Source organism: Bos mutus, chromosome 11, assembly GCF_027580195.1.
Source record: "Bos mutus isolate GX-2022 chromosome 11, NWIPB_WYAK_1.1, whole genome shotgun sequence".
Classification (NCBI taxonomy): Eukaryota; Metazoa; Chordata; class Mammalia; order Artiodactyla; family Bovidae; genus Bos; species Bos mutus.
In genome coordinates this window covers 39294387-39315939 of record NC_091627.1, presented here as the reverse complement: position 1 = coordinate 39315939, position 21553 = coordinate 39294387, and the positions used below count along the sequence as shown (strand labels likewise).

At 42.0% G+C, this 21553-nt stretch overlaps 1 protein-coding gene across 1 annotated transcript in view; it reads left to right on the top strand.

Annotated features, from left to right (window-relative positions):
* The window catches only part of ANTXR1 (ANTXR cell adhesion molecule 1), a 258267-nt gene that overhangs the window by 100497 nt on the left and 136217 nt on the right, over positions 1-21553 (top strand). The window contains exon 11 of the mRNA XM_005893586.3: positions 21074-21143. Coding sequence (XP_005893648.3) covers positions 21074-21143 — 70 coding nt within the window. The remainder of the gene's footprint in view (positions 1-21073; positions 21144-21553) is intronic.

The window sequence follows — 21553 nt, the reverse complement described above, 5'->3', positions numbered from 1 at the left end:
CCTCTTTAAAAAGTGGTGTCAGGAAAACTGTACTGCTGTGTGTAATAAAATCAATCTGGACTATTTTCTCACACCACATACAAAAATAAATTCAAAAGTGGATTAAAGACTTAAATGTAAGGCCTGAAACCACAGAACTAGAAGAAAGCATAGGCAGTATGCACTTTGACATCTGTCTTAACAATATTTTTTTGGATCTGTCTCCTCAGGCAAGGGAAAAAAATAAAACAAATGAGACTACACCAAACCTAAAATCTTTTACACAGAAAAGGAACCTATCAATAGAAGGAAAGACCACCTGCTGAATGAGAGAAGACATTTTCAAACTATGTATCTGATAAAGGGTTAATATTCAAAATATACAAAGAACTCATACAATTCAACATCTAAAAAAGTAAACAGCCCAATTAAAAAATGGGCAAAGAACTGGGTAGACATTTTTCCAAAGAAGATATGCAGATAGTCAATAGGCACATAGAAAGATGCTGAACATCATTAACCATCAGGGAAATGCCAATCAAAACCACAAAGATATACTAACTCATACCTGTCAGAATGGCTATCATCAAAAGATAACAAAGCGTTGGCAAGGATCTGGAGAAAAGGGAACACTTGTGCAATGTTGGTGGGAATGTAAATTGATGCAGCCACTTGGAGGACAGTATGGAGTTTCCACAAAAACTTAAAAGTAGAACTGCTATATGATCTAGCAGTTTCACTCCTGAGTATTTACCTGAAGAAAACACTAATTTGAAAAAATATATGCATATTACTGTTCACTACAGCATTATTTACAGTAGCCAAGATGAGGAAGCAACTTACATCCATCCATAGGTGAATAGATGAGGAACATGTGATATATGTGTGTGTGTGTGTGTGTGTGTGTGTGTTGTGTGCTAAGTTGCTTCAGTTGCATCTGACTATTTATGACCCTATGGACTGTAGCCCACCAGGCTCCTCTGTCCACATATATACACAACTTAGTGGATAGACTAAGCAATGTGATTAGACACAGATAAAGATGAAATGCATGAACTGGAAGAGAGATGTGAGGAAATACTACCCCTCAACCAAAGCACTTGACCCAGATTTTTTTCATCTGTGTTTTACCAGAATTTAAGGACAAATGATTCATATCTGATACATATTCTTCTAGAGAAAAGAAATAGAGCAAAAGAATTTTAATTCACTTATGAAAATTATGTAATCTTGACTTTTTAAAAACTGGACAAGACACTAGTAGTAGAGTATATTTGAAATCGATTTCTTTGATGACAAACATACAGATAAACTATTGGTAAACAAAAATCCAGCAATGTATTTAAAAAGGACCAGGATAAGTAATACCGTTTAAAAAATGAGAGGGGAATTTTCCTCTCACATAGCAAATTTTTTGATGCCAAGAAGATATTAAAATTCACTATCCATTCCAAATTTTAAAAATACATACTTTTTTAGGGACTTCCCTGGTGGTCCAAGAATTGCCGGCCAATGCAGGGGACATGGGTTCAGTCCCTGGTATGGGAAGATTCCACATGCCAAGAGCCACTGAGCCCATGCACCACAATTACTGAGCCCACACTCTCAAGCCCGAGAGCTGCAGCTACTGAAGCCCAAGCGCCCTAGAGTCTGTGCTGCGTGACAAGAGAAGCCACCGCAGTGAGAAGCCCGCACACCTCCACTCCAGCATCAGCCCCAGCTCTCCACAACCAGGAAAAGTCCACATGTAGCAATGAAGACCCAGTGCAGCCATAAATAAATAAATAAAATTATATTTTTAAAAAGAAAAGAAAAAATTCACAGGAAAAATAGAGCAGCAGCATATAGACTCTAGAAAGAACTAAATTTAACCAAACTGTAAAGACATATAGGAAGAAAGTTAAACAACTCTGTGAGGGAAATGAAGACAATGTAAGTGAATAGAGAGCCAGTATAGACTCATGGCATAGAACACACACTGGAACCAAACCACTCAGGAAAAGCACCCTGGCTCTGTCTTAAAGCTTTTTGACCATGGCTGGTTACTTAACTTCTCTAAGCCTTAATTTCTCCAGCTGTAAAATGAGTATGGCAACAATAGCACCTCCGTGGTGGATCCCTATGGTATTTCAGTGTAATAATTAGGGCCCAGAACAGGGCCAAGCATGCAGTAAGCAGTCAATCAACGTTGGCTGATAGTATTAATTTATTATTATCATTATCACTATTATTCAGTGGAGCAGCAACTGAGGATTGTAGAGACATCAGTTGTCTTCAAATTAATATTTACTTTTACTGCAGTCCCAAGGAAAAGTCCAATGGGACTTTTGAAGTTAACAAAATAATTCTAAAGTGTATATGGAAGAATAAACATTTAAGAATAGCCAAGAAAAATGTGGAAACTTGCCCTAGCCCATTTTAAGATGTATGAAAAAATCTGCAGTAATTGAAACAATGTATGACTGGTGCCCCAAAAGGCAAACTGAATGTTGGGACAGGAAACACGAAGTCCATAAAGACAGCCAAACACTTCTATGAATTTAGTATAAAATAAAGTGACCTTTCTAATCGGTGGGAAAAGAGTAGATTATGCTTTTTGGTATTGAGACAATTGGCTAACCCCTTGGAAAAACAATTCAGTTCAATTTTTATCTCACACTTTACATCTAAACAAATTCCAGATGAAAAATTTAAATGTGAACATGAAACTATAGAAGTTTTAGAAGGAAACAAAAATAAATATTTATATAATTTTCCACAGGGGAAAATCCTTTTAAGCATAACTCTGAAAGGAGATACCACAAAGGAAAATTTGAATGGTTTGAGTACACATTTTAAAATTCTTTAAACCTCCCCCCTTAAAAAAATCTGAAGGGAAACAGAAAACCTGCTAAATTATTTTTAAGACGTATAACAAATAAAGGGTCAATAACTTTAATGTATAGATAGGTCTTAAAATCAGAAAAGATGAGTACATCAATGGATAAAAGATAGGAAAAAGAAATTTACAAGAAAAATAATGGCAAATAAGAATATGGTAAATGCTCACTGTAGTCAAGGAAATGCAAATTAAAATAATCTATCAAACTGGTAAAGATTAACAGACATACAATGCCAGTATTGGCAAAGATACAGAGGAAGAAGTGTTTTCATTCATCATTAGCTAGAGACCATTAAAGATCACTAAATCTTTTGGAAGGCCATTCCTGTTTTGTTTTTTTTTTGGCCGAGTCACACAGCTTGCAAGATCTCAGTTCCCCAACCAGCGACTGAACCCAGGCCCAGCACTGAAAACCCGGAATCCTAACCACTAGGCCATCAGGGAACTCTCCAGGAAGGCCACTCTTAACAAATCAACTGCTTTTGTACATTTTTGACCCAGAATTTCAACTTCAACTTCATCAAAGGGAAATGCTAGAGAATGTTAACAAAGACTCAGCTGCGAGATGTTCATCATAATATTGCTTTATGTTAGCAAAAAGGAAAAAAAGAGACAGAGGGGGGAGGAAGGAAGGAAGCAGAGAGGAAAGCGAGTAAACAAATCGAAACATCTAGGTGGTAACATAAATGTTTTACAATTGATGGTGTGTTATATAAATTATATTCATGTTTAAATAATTAATATTGTGAGAAGGAAGAGTAATTACCTATGTGGGGGAAATGTTAACAGTACTGCTTCACATGTCGAGAATAAGTTATGAAACAGTGCCTTAAAGCTGCTCCTGATTTAGACACATACATTTATATGCAGAGAGAGAAATGTGAAAGACACACATCCAGATGTTAACAGTAGTTACCTCTGAATGAGTCCACTATGAGTTTTTACTTCTTTCTATCCATCTAAGTTTTCTATGATCATATGTCCCTTCTGTCATAAGAAAAAAAAAAGACAGTTATTTAAATTTTCATTTTAAAATTCTTGTTAATTATTTAGGCCAAGCATGCATCTTAAGTGTAGCATTCAGTTGGTTCTCCAGTTACCAGGCTGAACTACTACTCCTGGCCAAGAAAGTATCTTGGAAATCTTCACACAAACTTTATTTATTCTGGCTACACTTTTTCCTACTTCAGTATTCGGTGTATTGTGCCACGAAAAGATCCACTTTCAATTGGAAATCCACTTGTAGAGAGATTAAAATGCTAAAAAGGATACACTGAGGTAGGAGCTGAGAAATGACCCATTTTAAAGAACAGTAAATAAAAAATGGATGGTTTTACTAATACCATAATGAGAAACTTGTTAGACTTTCCTAGTGTTGCATGGAGACTTACGAGGTATGACCAGAAACAAAAGAAACTGATTTTTAGCAAACTTACTAAAATTCAATTGAAGGGCCATGTGAAAAATCAGCCTCTTGGTTTTATAGGCACATTTCTTTTCTGATGCAGGATTTTATTTCTTCAATCTTATTCACAAGGCATAGCTCTGGTTCACTTTTGGTTCACTCTCAAAGAATAAAACATTGCCCCCTTTGAAGATTTTTTTTCTCAAACTGAACATCAGTCCTGAAAGCAGCTCTAAGAGAGTTTCAGAGAGGGGCTTCTTCCCAAGGGGGTGAGAGACTACACTCACTCAAATATAGAAGTTCCAGTGTGTTTGTTTTTAGAAATCTGTCCAGTTATCCAGAAACTATACTTTATCTTAGAAAACATCTGGTCCTCAGGACTGCTTTGGGCCCCTTAAGGAGATCATCAAGTGCACCTATGGTGACAGCTGGGGAGAGAGAAGGAGAAACATTTCCCAAACAAAAGCCTATTGTTTCCTTTCTCACTGGTTGGAATGTTGCGTCTATCAGTCAAAGGTACTTAGCGCAATTTGGATGCATCCTTACTTAGGGCTTTGATGTCGTATGAAGATAACAGAATGTCACTTTGTGCAACTCGGAATTAAATGATACAAAGGGACATCTTGTCTCGTAATTCTTTTTTTTTTATTGGAGTGTAGAGTGTAGTTGGTTTACAGTGTTGTGTTAGCTTCAGGTATACAGCAAATTAAATCCGTTATACATATACAAACATCCACTCTTTTTTTAGACTCTTTGCTCACACAGGCCATTGGGCTTCCCCAGTGGCTCAGTGGTGAAGAATCTGCCTGCCTATGCGGGAGACATGGGTTCAATCCCTAGGTCAGGAAGATCCCCTGGAGATGGAAATGGCAACCCACTCCAGTATTCTTGCCTGGGAAATCCCATGGACAGAGGAGCCTGGTGGGCTACAGTCCGTGGGGTCTCAATGAGTCAGATGCGACTTAGCAACTAAACAACAACAGGCCATTACAGAGTATTGAATAGAGTTCCCTGTGCTATATAGTAGGTTCTTATTAGTCATCTATTTTATATATAGTAGTATGTATATGTCAGTCCCAACCTCCCAGTTTATCCCTACCCGCCCCTTATCCCCTGGTAACCATAAGTGTGTTTTCTACATCTGCGCTTCTACCTCTGTCTTGTAAGTTCATTTGTACCCGTTTTTCAGAGTCCACCTATAAGTGATATCATAGGATATATGTCTTTCTGTGTTTGACTTACTTCACTCAGTTTAATGATCCATCCTCCACTCCTGCTTCTTAATCAGGCCTCACATCAGAATCCCCCAGAAGCGTGATCCAAGTAATGACAATTACTGATTGTGAGCACCTGCCTGGTTTCCTTCCTAAACCAACTCGTTTCATCCTCCCAGCAGCCCAGTGAGGGAGGAGTTACTTGCATCCCCCTTGGCTGACAAGGAAACTGAAGCACAGAGAGAAACTGCCCAAGGTCACCCAGGTGGCCAGAGGTTGGAGCAGTGTGGACACCAGGCGGTCTACTCCAGAGGCTCTTGCCCGCTTCTTTATGTTGCTTCTTAAACACCGATCCCCACAGGTCCCCGGGTCCCTGATCCTGAATGCCCACATCACTCTGACACGTGCCTGATTTGAAGACACTGATTCCCATGGCTTCCCCTTACTGTAGAGACAGGAAACCTCAGCTCCGAGAGATTCAGCTACTTGCCCAAGATTGGGTTTGTTAGTCAAGACTTGAGCTGTGGTTCAAAGGGGAAAAAAAGCCCTGAACCAGGGGACGAAGAGCCCAGGCTTTAGGTCAGTTTATGCAGCTGATTGTGAACACGGGGAAGCCACCTCTTCTGGTTCCCCAAGTGGCCTCTCTTTCTTACACTTTACGAGCTTTCCATGTATCTGCTCATGTTTCCCTTTGCCCCTGCTCTCAGAGGGAGTTTGGGTTTTGCCCAGTTGTTTCTGAAATGGCTCCTGCCAAGACTGTGTTAGTCCATGTTTCTATCTTTCAGATCCAGACAAAAATATAGATAAGTGGAAATTTACTGCAGTTTTGCTTGGTCAGACAAAAACCTCAGGAATCTGGGATGAGGTGGTGATAAAAGAGAATTTGCCACCAGATGTAACCAACTGGTGAAGACTTTCATTTAGGGGCAAAAGAGTTTCTTCCAGGGGCAAACTGACACAAAGTTAACTACAGCAGTGCCTGACAGATGGTCAAACTTGGCATTGCCCCGGTTCTACCAAGGGTGCAATTGCTGCCAAATGAAAACTGGAAGCTGCCTGCGGACTCTGGCACCCAGTGAGCTTCTTTGAAGCATGATTAAGAGAGATTTGCTTGTGAATGTCCCTGAAACTGCTGTTACCCTAGTCCTGTTGTCTCAGGAGGGGAAGTTGGCACCCCCTCTATTCTGTACCAGATAACTGGACTTTTGCAGTGCCTTTCCTCATGGAGCACTACTCCTTTGTCATTTCAGTGGGACGACGGAAGAAACAGTGGTTAACAGAAATGGACCAGACTTATGGGAACTCCAAGGAGGCTAATAAGCTATGCCCCCTTCAAATTAGCATTTGAAATATGTTAAATATTTGCTCCACATTCATTTAGAGGAAAAGTTGGGTGCTTCTGAGCGAAAGGAAGAGAGCGCTACTGATGTATCTTTCCTTCGAGCGGTTCAGCTCTGGCCCCTAATATGTACAGCACAGCAGCTTAGTGATGTCCACTGTGACTCAAGTGCGTGCCTGAGGTCTGCTTCCCACCTCTTCTCTGCATTTCCGTATTAATTTGTGTTCTTTAAAAGCAGTCAGCATTTGCCATAGGTCATGGTCATGATCCTGTGATAGATAGTGATAGTGATAGATAGTCGCCCTGTCGTGTCCAACTCTTTGCGACCCCATGAACAGGGTCACCAGGCTCCTCTGTCCATGGGATTCTCCAGGCAAGAATACTGGAATGGGTTGTCATTCCTTTCTCCATTGGATCTTCCTGACCCAGGGATCAGATCTGGGTCTCCGGCATTGCAGGCAGAGTCTTTACCATATTTTAATAGACTTGTCCCTCAATCCCAATTCCAAAGGTAAACCCTTCCAAACCTAATTGTGCACAGCTGAAAGACTTTGTGTCAGTAGACACATACCTTGTGCATGAATCCTAAATTGTCTTCCGCCAAGTGAAAACAAAACTTTAAAAAATATATTTCTTAGCAAATTACAGCTGTCTCAAGGGCACCAGTTTTCTGACCTCAAGCTTACAAATTTTTTAAAGGTTGATGCTTTGCTTATAAGATAATTTGTTAGTTTTGTAAATGTCAACAGTCAAGAATTTTTGGTCTAGATTTATTGAGAGGAGGAAACATTTTGCCAGAGCCCTGAGCCCCATTATCTTCATTTGGTTTTCTTGCAATACCTAAATCTGTCCCTATTAACTTTGGATAGAGATGATGCAGAAGACTACAACATTATGTGCAGTATGATTCCAATTATGTAAAAAATAATATGCATAGAAAAAATTCTGAAATAGTATGCCCCTAAGCATTAACAGTGTTTGTTACTGGAAGTTAGGATTACCAAGGATTTTCATGCATTTTATATTCTTCTCTGTATTTCTCAGACTTCCCACACTCACCATGTATTACTTTTACAGTCACTAAAAATAACAGTAAATATGAGCTGAAAATAATTTACATCCTGAGAAGTCAGACTAGCTGTGCTAAGGACCAGTTCTAAAAGCTGGAGAGTTCTGAGGCACAGAGATCAAGCCCCCAAAAGACAACCCAGTGACCAGCAGGCTGCTGGCTACTATCCCTGGGCTTCTCTGGGAATGCATTCATGGTCCCTCACCCTTTACTGCCTCTCCTTCTGGCGCCATGATGTAATCTTGATCCTCCTGTAAACAATGTTCAAGATAACCCACTTCATTTTTTTCCAAGACTGCATTCAGCTCTCTGTCCTACACTGGTGTTTGTAGGTAAGGTGTTCTGATTGCAGCCTTCCCACCCATATCCTCAGAGCCTCAGCAGCAACCTAATCCCCACTTCTGGAGCACCCCCATTTCAGTTGTAAAGCCCCACCCAGCAGAGTGGCTCAGGTGCCACCTACCACTAGGCAAACCTGGACCCATCAAAGCCTGCATGGAAGAATTTACCAAAAAAACACTCTTCTTTACTCTAACCAGATGCCTTCCAATGGCCCCCAAGCTGTTACTCCCTCACCCTCCTCTGTGCATAATCATTCAACACCTCTGAACTTTTCTGGACATTCTGTCAGTACCCCAGGGGGAACTGTGAACTACCTAGTAATATCTACAGAACCCTCTACAATGGGCCAAAACCATGTGTGAAAGTGTTAGTCACTCAGTTGTGTCAGACTCTTTGCAAACCCCATGGACTGTAGCCCACCAAGCTCTGTTGTCCACGGAATTCTCCAGGCAAGAATACTGGAGGAGGTAGCCATTTGCTTCTTCAGGGGATCTTCCCAACCCAGGGATCAAACACAGGTTTCTTGCATTGCAGGTAGATTCTTTACCATCTGAGCCACCAAAACCATGGTAGATATTATACCAAGATTTCTAACCTTGGTACTACTGACATTTTGGGCCAGATAATTTTTTAATAAGAGGGAGAGGAATGCCTTGTATTGTAGGCTACTTAGCATTGTACGTGGTCTCTACTCACTAGATGCCAATAGCACTTCCCTTCTGGTCTGACAATCAAAATTGCCTCAAACATTGCCTTTCATCTCCTGAGGGTCAAAACCACCCCCATGCAAGGACTGCTGCACTGCATACGTGTCCACATGTGCTATTAGAATAAATGAATGCCTTCTTGTCATACCTACACTATATAGCCTGACACAACCTAGGAAATAAGTTCTGTAGGACCTAGTCAGTTTATATATACCCTCACATCATGTGTTGTACACGTACATCAGGCTATGAACCCAGAAGTACCACACTTTAGTAGTCACAGTTGACATATGTCAAGTGCTTATTAAGTGTTCAGTATTTAATCATATCATCTCATTAAATGAGTGAGTATGAAATGACTATTATTGCATCTTACAGGTGAGAACTCTGGGTTATGGATAGGATTATACAGTCTGTAGGTAGCAAGCTGTGATGGGGCTCCAGCCAGGGACCAGGCTATTCATGTGCTCATGGTTCCTACTCTAACCTGCCCAGAGAACAAAGAAGAAAACCAAAAGGTATATTCTGGACACCTTAACACAGAGGTACTAGGGAAATAGTCATGTATAGACCCAGGAAACTTACCTGGAACCTGCTGGCCAAGCTCATCAGCTGATCTCATAGTAACTAAGCAGTGAGGGCTTCCAGAGAAATCTTGCAACAACTCCAGCCCAAGGGATGGGTGGATAGATATGGGTCATGTCTGAGGGAAAAAAAATAGTGACCAGCCTGGTTCTGCCATATTAAAGACATGAGAGAACATTATAGCAGATGTGTATGTTCTGAGGATCATTCCCAACTTGGCCACACCCTCCTGTGCTTCACTACTGGCTCTTCCCATTCTGTGTTGACTCTTCTCATTGCTCTGACCACAGAAAACCCTTGTTTAGCCTTTCCAAGTAGAAGCTTCCCTCTCCACTTTGAAAATCCATGCTGGGTCGCCTTCTGTAGAGTTTAATGACTTCTATCAGGAGAATGCATAGGTTTGTTACCAAACCTGTCTATGAAAAATCTTCCAGTTCAGGGTCTGACATGGAGTTCACAGGCCTAATAAATAGCTTCTTTCTACTCTAAGCAATGGATCCCATTTAGCTTTACAGTAAGACCCTCACATTTGTGAATTTTCATTGCACGAGTCCCAGTAGAGCAATCAACCACCTCTTTTCTGGCTGGGACCTCAGAAAGCTCAAGACAGATGCCTTGAATTTCATCAACTTGGAGTCCTGCAGAGTATCATTTTATTTCCAGTTTTTGCACAGCATTTTAAAAGTCTAATTTTTTAAAAGCTGGTTACTTTTCAAGTCAGTGAAAAGGTAGAAACATTTAGTCTAGCCTGTCTTTTCTCCCTTCATTCAGGGACACATTCCCCAACCAGCTGATAATTTGGTGCTGAACAGTTATACTTGGCGCAGAGATGCCACAAAAATGCTCCCTAGACCCAGGGAAGATGGGGAGAAAGAGCAGGGTGAGCTCATTCAGTCCCTAACCTCCACTCTTTTGTCACAGTAGGAATGTAAACCCTACTTTGGAGCTTACATCAGCTTTTGGAGGGTTTCAGCAAGCTCCCCTAGATAAGACTAAGAGTTATTTTTCTTGTCCTTTTGGCCAGAAATAAATATTTATATCAAGAAAGGATTGCCAAGACTTGGAAAATATTTCAGTTATTTAATCAGCCCTTTAAAAGGATTCACTGTGATTGGTGTTTGAATTAGCTAATAAATTTTAATCTTGGTTTTATTCCAACTCCATTAGACAGTCACCAACTGCAACTAAGAATTCTGGAAACTTCTTAACCAGTCTGAAAAAAATTATATTGATCTGAGATCAAAACCATTATACACATTTGAATGTATGGTTTTGCTGCTGCTACTGCTACTAAGTCACTCAGTCGTGTACGACTCTGTGCGACCCCAGAGATGGCAGCCCACCAGGCTCCCCCGTCCCTGGGATTCTCCAAGCAAGAACACTGGAGTGGGTTGCCATTGCCTTCTCCAGTATGGTTTTGAGATATGGGTTAATTATAATAAGTCAGGGTCTCCCAGAAGACACTGGAACCTTATCACAGAGCTTCTCAACCCTGGTTGCCTCTCATGGAAGACAAGCCTCCTAACTTTATTCAACCTCACCCATGGAGAATCTTGACTTTTGCCTCCACAGCTGTCAGACTCAGCTCTGGGTATACTTCAGGCCATATCATAAAACTAGCTGTGAGAGTACGACAATATAAAATGACTAACTAGTTTAAATTATATCTGTAAAAAAACTAGCTGAGTTGACTATGGGCAAGTTATTTCAAGAAAACCTGGGTTTGATTTCCAGGTCTTTTATTCATGTTACAACACTAACTCAATTAACCAACTTCTTTGAGACTCAGTTTCCCAAATTATAAATTATTAATAATAATAATAATGTCCAATGAGACCATAGGTATATCAGTTCAGTTCAGTCACTCAGTCATGTCCGACTCTTTGCGACCCCATGAACTGCAGCATGCCAAACCTCCCTGTCCATCACCAACTCCTGGAGCTTGCTCAAATTCATGTCCATCAAGTCAGTGATGCCATCCAACCATCTCATCCTCTGTCATTCTCTTCTCCTCCTGCATTCAGTCTTTCCCAGCATCAGGGTCTTTTCAAATGAGTCAGCTCTTCACATCAGGTGGCCAAAGTACTGGAGTTTCAGCTTCAACATCAGTCCTTCCAGTGAATATTCAGGACTGATTTCCTTTAGGATGGACTGGTTGGATCTCCTTGCAGTCCAAAGAACTCTCAAGTCTTCAGCACCACAGTTCAGAAGCATCAATTCTTTGGCACTCAGCTTTCTTTATGGTGCAACTCTCCCATCCATACATGACTACTGGAAAAACCATAGCTTTGACTAGACGGACCTTTGTCGACAAAGTAATGTCTATAATGTCTCTGCTTTTTAATATGGTGTCCATAGGTATATAGTGTTACACAAAATCAGTATAGATTAGATATATATATATATGTATGTATAGGTATAAATATGTGTGTGAATGCATAGGTAAATATATATGCCTGTGTGTGTGCACATATATACACACAAAACACATTCACTAAAACTTTTCATTTTCCCAGGAATTTCTAATAAAATCACATTCTTTCTCAGATGGGACTCAGACCCAGCCAAAACTCAGACTGGGACTTGAACCCACAGTTCCTGACTTGGGAAGGGACTAGAATCCATTGTGTTTTAACTGAAACTGTTTACCTGGCATCCAGACTTAATGAAGCTCAGGTTCTTTTGCCACAGAAAAAAATTCAGCATGAGGTAGAACAATAGGCTAAGAGTGAGTTTATTAGCATAAGATGCTTGTTAGAAATACAAGCAGGCAGGCAAGGGACTGCAGCCCTGAGAACAAAGAGGGCTATATTTTTATAATCAAAAAGTAGGGAGGGGAGAAGACCACCTTCTTCCTCATTTTGGAGTAGACATCAGGCTTATGTCATTTAGTTTGTCCCTATATGGTTTAACTGGTACTGTCATGGTGCTATTTAAATCATATGTATATTAGCAAAGGTCTTCCCTTGGACTGCAAGGAGATCAGCCCTGGGATTTCTTTGGAAGGAATGATGCTAAAGCTGAAACTCCAGTACTTTGGCCACTTCATGCGAAGAGTTGACTCATTGGAAAAGACTCTGATGCTGGGAGGGATTGGGGGCAGGAGGAGAAGGGGACGACAGAGGATGAGATGGCTGGATGGCATCACCGACTCGATGGACATGAGTTTGAGTGAACTCCGGGAGTTGGTGATGGACAGGAGGCCTGGCGTGCTGCGATTCATGGGGTCGCAAAGAGTCAGACACGACTGAGCGACTGATCTGATCTGATCTGATCCCTTGTGGCTCAGTTAATAGACTCTGCCTGCAATGTGGGAGATCTGGATTCGATCCCTGGGTTGGCAAGATCCCCTGGAGGAGGGCATAGCAACCCACTCCAGTATTCTTGCCTAGAGAATCCCCATGGACAGAGGAGCCTGGCAGGCTTCAATCCATGGGGTCACAGAGTCGGACAAAAGGGTGATGACATATACTAACACATGTTGATTAGTCTTAGGTTTTGATATAACATGCCCTTCATTTCCCCTTTCACCTAAATTCTTGTCTTGGCTACATGCAGAAATACCAGTCTTCCAAGGACCATTAACTCCCTGACTTCAGGTAACAAGATTCATATCTATTGTCTTGTGTTATAACTCTCAGGATTTGTGGCTTGACTGTGCCTGGCACTTGAATGTGCCTGGTCTTCCTTCAAGACAGAGTAGATTGTTGCTAGGTGACTGGATTCTTTTCTTGACTGTTCATATGCTCTCAGCAGTCTCCCAAACTCCCTTAAAATTCCCTTTCTATCTTTAATCCCCTAGTGGGATTTCTAAACTATTTAATTATCCTACTCTATTCTTATCACTAATGCCTAAAAAAATGCTTGATAGAACAATGTAATCAAGCAATTAAGGCATTTTGAAATTTTGAATTTTCAATTCCTCTGATTTTAAACCACACATTTAGTTTACAGTCCATTTTAAAGGCTTGGATACCCATGTAATAACATGAAGTAACATTTACTATGGACGGAGGTTCGTGACATTGTACAGGAGACAGGAATCAAGACCATCCCCAAGAAAAAGAAATGCAAAAAAACAAAATGGCTGTCTGAGGAGGCCTTACAAATAGCTGTGAAAAGAAGGGAAGTGAAAAGCAAAGGAGAAAAGGAAAGATATACACATTTCAATGCAGAGTTCCAAAGAATAGCAAGGAGAGATAAGAAAGCCTTCCTCAGTGATCAACGATCAACGTAAAGAAATACAGGAAAACAATAGAATGGGAAAGACTACAGATCTCTTCAAGAAAATTAGAGATACCAAGGGAACATTTCATGCAAAGATGGGCTCAATAAAGGACAGAAATGGTAGAGACCTAACAGAAGCAGAAGATATTAAGAAGAGGTGGCAAGAATACACAGAAGAACTGTACAAAAAAGATCTTCATGACCCAGATAATCACGATGGTATGATCACTGACCTAGAGCCAGACATCCTGGAATGTGAAGTCAAGTGGGCCTTAGAAAGCATCACTATGAACAAAGCTAGTGGAGGTGATGTAATTCCAGTTGAGCTATTTCAAATCCTGAAAGATGTTGCTGTGAAAATGCTGCACTCAATATGCCAGCAAATATGGAAAACTCAGCAATGGCCACAGGACTGGAAAAGGGCAGTTTTCATTCCAATCCCAAAGAAAGGCAATGCCAAAGAATGCTCAAACTGCTGCACAATTGCACTCATCTCACACGCTGGTAAAGTAATGCTCAAAATTCTCCAAGCCAGGCTTCAGCAATATGTGAACTGTGAACTTCCAGATGTTCAAGCTGGTTTTAGAAAAGGCAGAGGGACCAGAGATCAAATTGCCAGCATCCGCTGGATCACTTAAAAAGCAAGAGAGTTCCAGAAAAACATCTATTTCTGCTTTATTGACTATGCCAAAGCCTTTGACTGTGTGGATCACAATAAACTGTGGAAAATTCTGAAAGAGATGGGAATACCAGACCACCTCACCTGCCTCTTGAGAAACCTGTATGCAGGTCAGGAAGCAACAGTTACAACTGGACGTGGAACAACAATCAGGTTCCAAATAGGAAAAGGGATATATCAAGGCTGTATATTGTCACCCTGCTTATTTAACTTATATGCACAGTACATCATGAGAAACTCTGGACTTGAGGAAGCACAAGCTGGAATCAAGATTGCCGGGAGAAATATCAATAAACTCAGATGTGCGGATGGCACCACCCTGATGGCAGGAAGTGAAGATCTAAAGAGCCTCTTGATGAAAGTGAAAGAGGAGAGTGAAAAAGTTGGCTTAAAGCTCAACATTCAGAAAACGAAGATCATAGCATCTGGTCCCATCACTTCATGGGAAATAGAAGGGGAAACAGTGGAAACAGTGACAGACTTTATTTTGGGGGGCTCCAAAATCACTGCAGATGGTGATTGCAGCCATGAAATTAAAAGACACTCACTCCTTGGAAGGAAAGTTATGACCAACCTAGACAGCATATTAAAAAGCAGAGACATTACTTTGCCAACAAAGGTTCGTCTAGTCAAGGCTATGGTTTTTCCAGTAGTCATGTATGGATGTGAGAGTTAGACGATAAAGAAAGCTGAGTGCCGAAGATTGATGCTTTTGAACTGTGGTGTTGGAGAAGACTCGAGAGTTCCTTGGACTGCAAGGAGATCCAAAGGAAATCAGTTCTGGGTGTTCATTGGAAGGACTGATGTTGAAGCTGAAACTCCAGTACTTTGGCCGCCTGATGCAAAGAGCTGACTCATTTAAAAAGACCCTGATCCTGGGAAAGATTGAGGGCAGGAGAAGGGGACGACAGAGAATGAGATGGTTGGATGGCATCACCGACTCAATGGACGTGGGTTTGGGTGGACTCCAGGAGTTGGTGATGGACAGGGAGGCCTGGCGTGCTGCGGTTCATGGGGTCGCAAAGAGTCCGACACGAATGAGCAACCGAACTGAACTGAACATTTAGTAAATGTTTCTTGAGTGCCAAGTAATGTACTTCCATGCGCTCTTGTAATCCCCACACAGCCTAGTGCAATGATGTCATCATTACTGTTCACAGATAAGGAACTTGTCCTCAGTCACCCACTAGTCACAGGACCTGGGATTTGAACCTGCATCTGTTTGACTCTGGAGTCTACCCGGCACTGTAACCCCTGTACTCATCTCCAGAGCTGCTCAGATCCCAAGCCTGGGTGTCTGATGGTTTGGTTTAAGGACACTTGTTGATCCCCAAATCCTGCTTTAAGTCAAGTTTCAGTTTGATTATCAGACTGTTGTAAGACAGATGCTTTGGATTCACCTATGTCATGGGTATGCACTGAATTTGGAACTATCTTAGGTAAAAAGCAAGGACATTTATATTTATAGATCATCCAAAAATTCCCTTAAGGCCTGGTTTCAACCCCCTCCCCTCACTAATTTCCTCCCAGCTTTCCTCCGTTTCCCCCGCCCACCTGGTACTAACAAGCGGTGAATGGCCACCAGTGGACAGAGGACCAGGGCCCTCCACGATCCTCCAAAGTGGATGTTGCCCCGTAAACATCACCACACCAGTGGTTCTGGCAGAGGTGGCCCTGAGGTTGGCGTGGCCCCTGAGCCAAACGTAGCCCAGCCAGAGGAGGAAGGCTTTGGGCCCTGCTTCCCAAGTGGACGTTCCAGGAAGGAGTCAGATGATCAGAATTATGGAAACCAAATGGCCCTCCTTTGTTTAGAGAGAAAAAAAAAAAAAAAAAGAAAGAAAAAAATCACTCATTTTTGTGGTAAAGTGAAACCAGCCTCCAAACCAAACAATCTCTCTCCGAGCCGAAAATGCCAGCTCCCCAGAGCAGGCCCACAGCCTGGGACTCCGATGAACTGGTGGGAGGCGGTGCCACCGCCTTCAGCCACGTCTCCTCAGGCTTCTCAGCGGCGAGGGTCTCTTCTGCTCTGCTCCTGAAATCGCTGGTCTCCCAGGCAGGAAAAGAAAATGAAAGGAGGGGGAAAGTGAGAAAGGAGTCTGCTCGACCCAGGCTGACCAAGGCTGACCCAGGCTGACCAAGGCTAACCGAGACAACCTCCACCTCTCCTGCCTTTCCTGTTGGGAGGGAGCAGAGGAACTGCTGGAAGAGCGCAGGGGAGGGAGCCTGGGCCCGGACGTGTGGTTGTACTGCGCCCCCTACCGCTCCCCCCGCAGAATGCAGCCAGGAGTCACAAGGCCTCCTGTGGACGCGCTGTGGTGGGCTGGTGGCTCCGTGGGCAGGACCCCACACTCCCATGTATTACTAGAGCATGTGCAGCACCCAGAGCAAGTCAATATAGGTTGTCATTGGCCACGCCTATCCTGGGCTTTGTTTCTTCTCTAATACGAGCTTTTCCTGGAACGGAGAGGCCCTTGGTGTGGACACTGGGGAATCCAGTCCTAGTCCTGGCTTTGCCTCTGACTTGCTGTGAGATCATAGTTTACTACAGCCTCTCTGAGCCTCCATTTTGCATCTGGAAAATGAGCCTAGTGAGTCCTGCCTTGCCTTGGTTCCCAAGGTCATAGTGAGAAGAGATCAAGCCTGGCTTTTATCCAGAGGTGGCGGCCAGACTGCCCACGTGCTGATGCGAGCTCTCCTGTGTAACACTTGGCAAGTGTCTCCATCTTTGTCTGTTGCTCACCTTTACAGGAAGGGAATAGGGACTTCCTCGGTGGCCCAATGGTTAAGAATCCTCCTGCCGGTACAGGGAACACAGGTTCAATCCTTGGTCCAGGAACTAAGATCCCACCTGGCAAGGGCAGCTAAGCCCATGGGCCAAAGCTAGTGAAGCCTGCGGGCTCTAGAGCCCGGGCTCTGCACCAAGAGACGCTGGCATAAGAAGCTGGAGCATCACAACTAGGGAGTAGAACCCACTCACAAATAGAGAAAGAAAGCAAATAGAGAAAGCCTGCGCAAAGCAACCAGAACCCCCTTCAGCCAAAAATAATTTAAAAAATAAAGTAAAGGGAATAATAGCCTTCCCTGACAGCACTACTGGAAGGTAAAATGGTTATGTGATGTGTGTGATGACTTAGAGCACACAGCATGCCCCAAGTCTCACTGTCATCATCACCATCATGGACAGAAAAGCATCTTGAAGATAATGCCCAGTTCAAGCCCTGTGTGATCTGCCTCTGTTCTCATAAGCTTTTAATTGTTCTCAACACACTCACTATTCTGACATATTCCATAATCTGCCAGTGTCTGCGGGCTGTGTGCTCAGTCCCATCTGACTATTTGTGACCCCATGGACTATAGCCCGCCAGGCTTTTCTGTCCATGGAATTTTCCAAGCAAGAGTATTGGAGTGGAAATCTTTTTCCTACTCCAGGGTATCTTCCCGACCCAGGGATTGAACTTGCATCTCCTGCGTCTCCTGCATTGGCAGGCAGATTCTTTACCACTGAGCCACCCGGGAAGCCCAGTCTGCCAGCATTCATTCTAAATATGAAGGGAAACTCCAGTATCTTCCTGTTACACTTAGGAAAAGTCCCCCAAACCCACCATGATCTACAAGGGCTTGATCAGCTGGCCCTGCTGCCTTTTCTAGCCTCGTATTTTACCCGCTGTCTCACTGAAATCCAACAGCCTTGTCAGCTTTCTCCTAGCTCCTTAAGACCTGGGCTGCTTCTTGTCCCAGAATCTGTGCAGGTCCACCTCTTTGCCAACCCATTTCCTCTCCACCTGGCCTCAGGTCTCAGCTCACAGAGCCTTTCCTCAAGGAAATGTTTCCTGACCTTCCAGATGAAAGTCTGCCCCCTGATTCTCCTTCTTTGTACTGAACACAATTTAATTAAATAGTAATATGTGTAATAACAGTATTTTTTTGTGCTTTGCTGTACTTTCCTCATGATTTCTCCTCTTCCAGAACTCCTGTTCACTCAGCAAAACCCAATGTTCATTGTATTTCCTATGTGAAGCCCTCCCACAAACAGCGTTACTCATTAGAACTCTAACTGAAGTTTTGATTTAGTAGGTGACCTCTGTCTGGAAGGTGTAAGAGTGTCTGCATTTTGTTCTGCTAATTATCCCTTCTCCTTAGGCTACAGACCCAAAGAATAACAGGAAATAAATGCCACTTATTATTAGCAAGTTCAATATCTGATGTTCCCCAGGACATAGATCTTGGCCACATCCCTAATTCCAATAGATAACTAAAACACTGGCCATTAAAAAAAAAAAAAAAGTGAGAGGCTTTGTCTATTGTGTTCAGTTCCAGACCTAGCATAATGCTTGGCACATGGTAGACATTCAAGAGAATATATTTTTAATAAATGTTTAAATAAGCAACAAGGATATATTGTACAGCACAAGAAAATTTAGCCATTATTTTGTAATAACTTTAAATGGAGTATAATCTATAAAAATATTGAATCACCATGGTATACACTGGAAACTAATATAGTATTATAAATCTACTCTCCTTCAATTAAAAAATCTTGTACTGAAGACTAAGTAAATGTAGTATTTTTACTGCTTCAAAAAATTGAATGTGTTTAACAACTATCTCCCCTGAAACTTCTATAAAATCCATGAAAACAGAGACCATGTTTCTCTTCTAAAAGCCTGTGTTTCTAGTTCATAGTAGGTCTTGAATAAATATTTGTTGAATGAATGACTTGGAATAATCTCCCTACCTTTTCACCACTTGAAGGTCTCCCTAGACATCAGGGGAAACTGTAATTGGCCATCCCTTTTTCCTCCTTCCACGGAGACTCAGTGCTTAGAACTCAGATGTGTCCTCCAGCTCCTGTCTCATGTGGGTCTGGTCCTTAAATCCTATCATGGAGGGCACGAAGCTTCCTAATCTCCACTCAGGCAAGTGATTAGTGTCAATTGCATTTAAATGTCATTAGAGATATCAATTTCCTATCAAATGCAACAGCAGCATAGCATCCTTCCATTACACATGGATTCCTTTCTGTCTTCTAGGCATTTATATTCACAACTTGATTAAAGGGGCATATTTATTCATCTTCATATCACCTACAGTTCCTACTACAATCTTTTGAACAAAGAATGCTGAGTTCCCAATAAATGTTGAGTCATGAAAGAATGGCTACCATATGCTGAGTATAGTAACTTCTCAGCCCTGCTTCTGGCCCCAGAATCTGAGATATGATGAAGTTTTTAAGGAGTTCCAGATTAAAGCTGCTTAAGTTTTTCCCTGGACATCCATTAGGATAAGAAAAAGAAATCCCCCAGCTCCAGATTCCTCCCCCGCTTGAATCCATCTTTCATAACTACATTGGCTAAAACTTCCAAAATCATCACTTCAAGTTTTTCTCCAAAAACCTCCAAAGTTCTTTACATAGCCACATAGGCTTAGGTCCAAATCCCTCGGTCTAACTCAAAGAACTTGGACCAAACATTTTCCTATACTGATCTTTTCAAATCCTCCTTGTGTCCTACCCTGGAGCATCCCTTTTGTTTGCTCTGTCTTTGCTGTTTTCCATTTCTTCCACCAGGAATGCATCTTCCCATCTCTCCCCCAAAACTCAGCTGCTGTTATGTTCCCTGTGACCTTATCATGTCACCCACCTAGAGGAAGCTGCTCTCTGTCTTCTGAAGCCAAGTGATGTTTTGGCTTAGCTACTTCTTGTATCTGTCAGCAATTTTTTTTTTAATTGAGATATAATTAGTTTCAGGTGTACAACATAATGGTTCAATATTTTTATATATTGTGAAATGATCACCACATTAAATCTAGTTAACATCCATCACCACACATAGTTATAATTTTTTCCTTTAGGATAAGAACTTTTAAGATTTACTCTTGTAAACTTTCAAATCATGCTGTACATTGCATGCTCATTACTTATTTATTTTATACCTGGAAATTTGTACCTTTTAACCACCGTACTCATTTCACCTACCCCACCTACCCCTGCCCCTGGTAACAACCAATCTGTTCTCTGAATCTGTGAGTTCTGTTTTTGGTTGTTTTTTTTTCTTCTCCTTTTTATATTCCACATATGAGTGAGATTATACGGTGTTTGTCTCTCATTGTCTGACATTTTACTTAGCATGATGCCCTCAAAGTCTATCCATGTTGTCACAAATGGCGAGGTTTCCACTTTTATGGCTGAATAATACTGCATTCTACACACATATGCCCTAATTTCTTTATCCATTCATCTGTAGATAGACACTTAGGTGGATTCCCTGTCTTGGCTATTGTATCAATAAACAATGTTGAATCAACAAACTTTCCCCATGAATATGACTCCTCTCTCAAACTAGACGTAGACTTGAAGCTCCCAAGGATCAGTCTAATACCTTCTCATTTCCCCTCGGTTGTGCCTGGTCTTTTGGTAAAAGCTCACTCTGTGTGCTCACTGAGACTCAGTTGGATATACAGGTTAGAAAGCATTCAGGCAGAAGAGCTTGCGTTCACTCTAATGGATTTTACAACTCAAGTTTATATTTCAAAACATCACGGCTTTTCTAGTGTCTTCTAGGACTTGGTTGATGGTCTGCAGGAGGCACCGAATATGAAATTATCAACTTGCCTCACTCCTCTTAATCCAGTGACTTCCTTTTTACAGATGAGAAGCCCTTCACTGTGGAAGATACTTATTTGCTGTGTCCAGCACCTATCTTAAAGGAAGTTGGCATGTAAGTTTCCACCAGCAACTAAACCCCACAGCCAGGGAAGTGAGAGGAGGTGGGGGCGGACAAAAGGAGAAGAGTCTCTCTTCACTGTCATTATGGAACCTTTCTCTAGACTCCTCCAGATAATGATGGTGGTGCTATGAGTGCAGTGAGCTAGGCACTGCATCAGTGTTTCACAGAGGGGACCTTGATTCTCCCAAGATCCACTGTAGCCTGCCAGGCTCCTCTGTCCATGGGATTCTCCACGAAAGAGTACTGGAGTGGGTTGCTATTCCCTTCTCCAGGGGACCTTCCCCAAACGGGTCAAACCAGGGTCTCCTGCATTGCAAGTAGATTCCTTACCCTCTGAGCCATCAGGGAAGCCCAATGAACCATCGCAATCTTACAGATGTGCAGTCTGTAGCAGAGAGAAT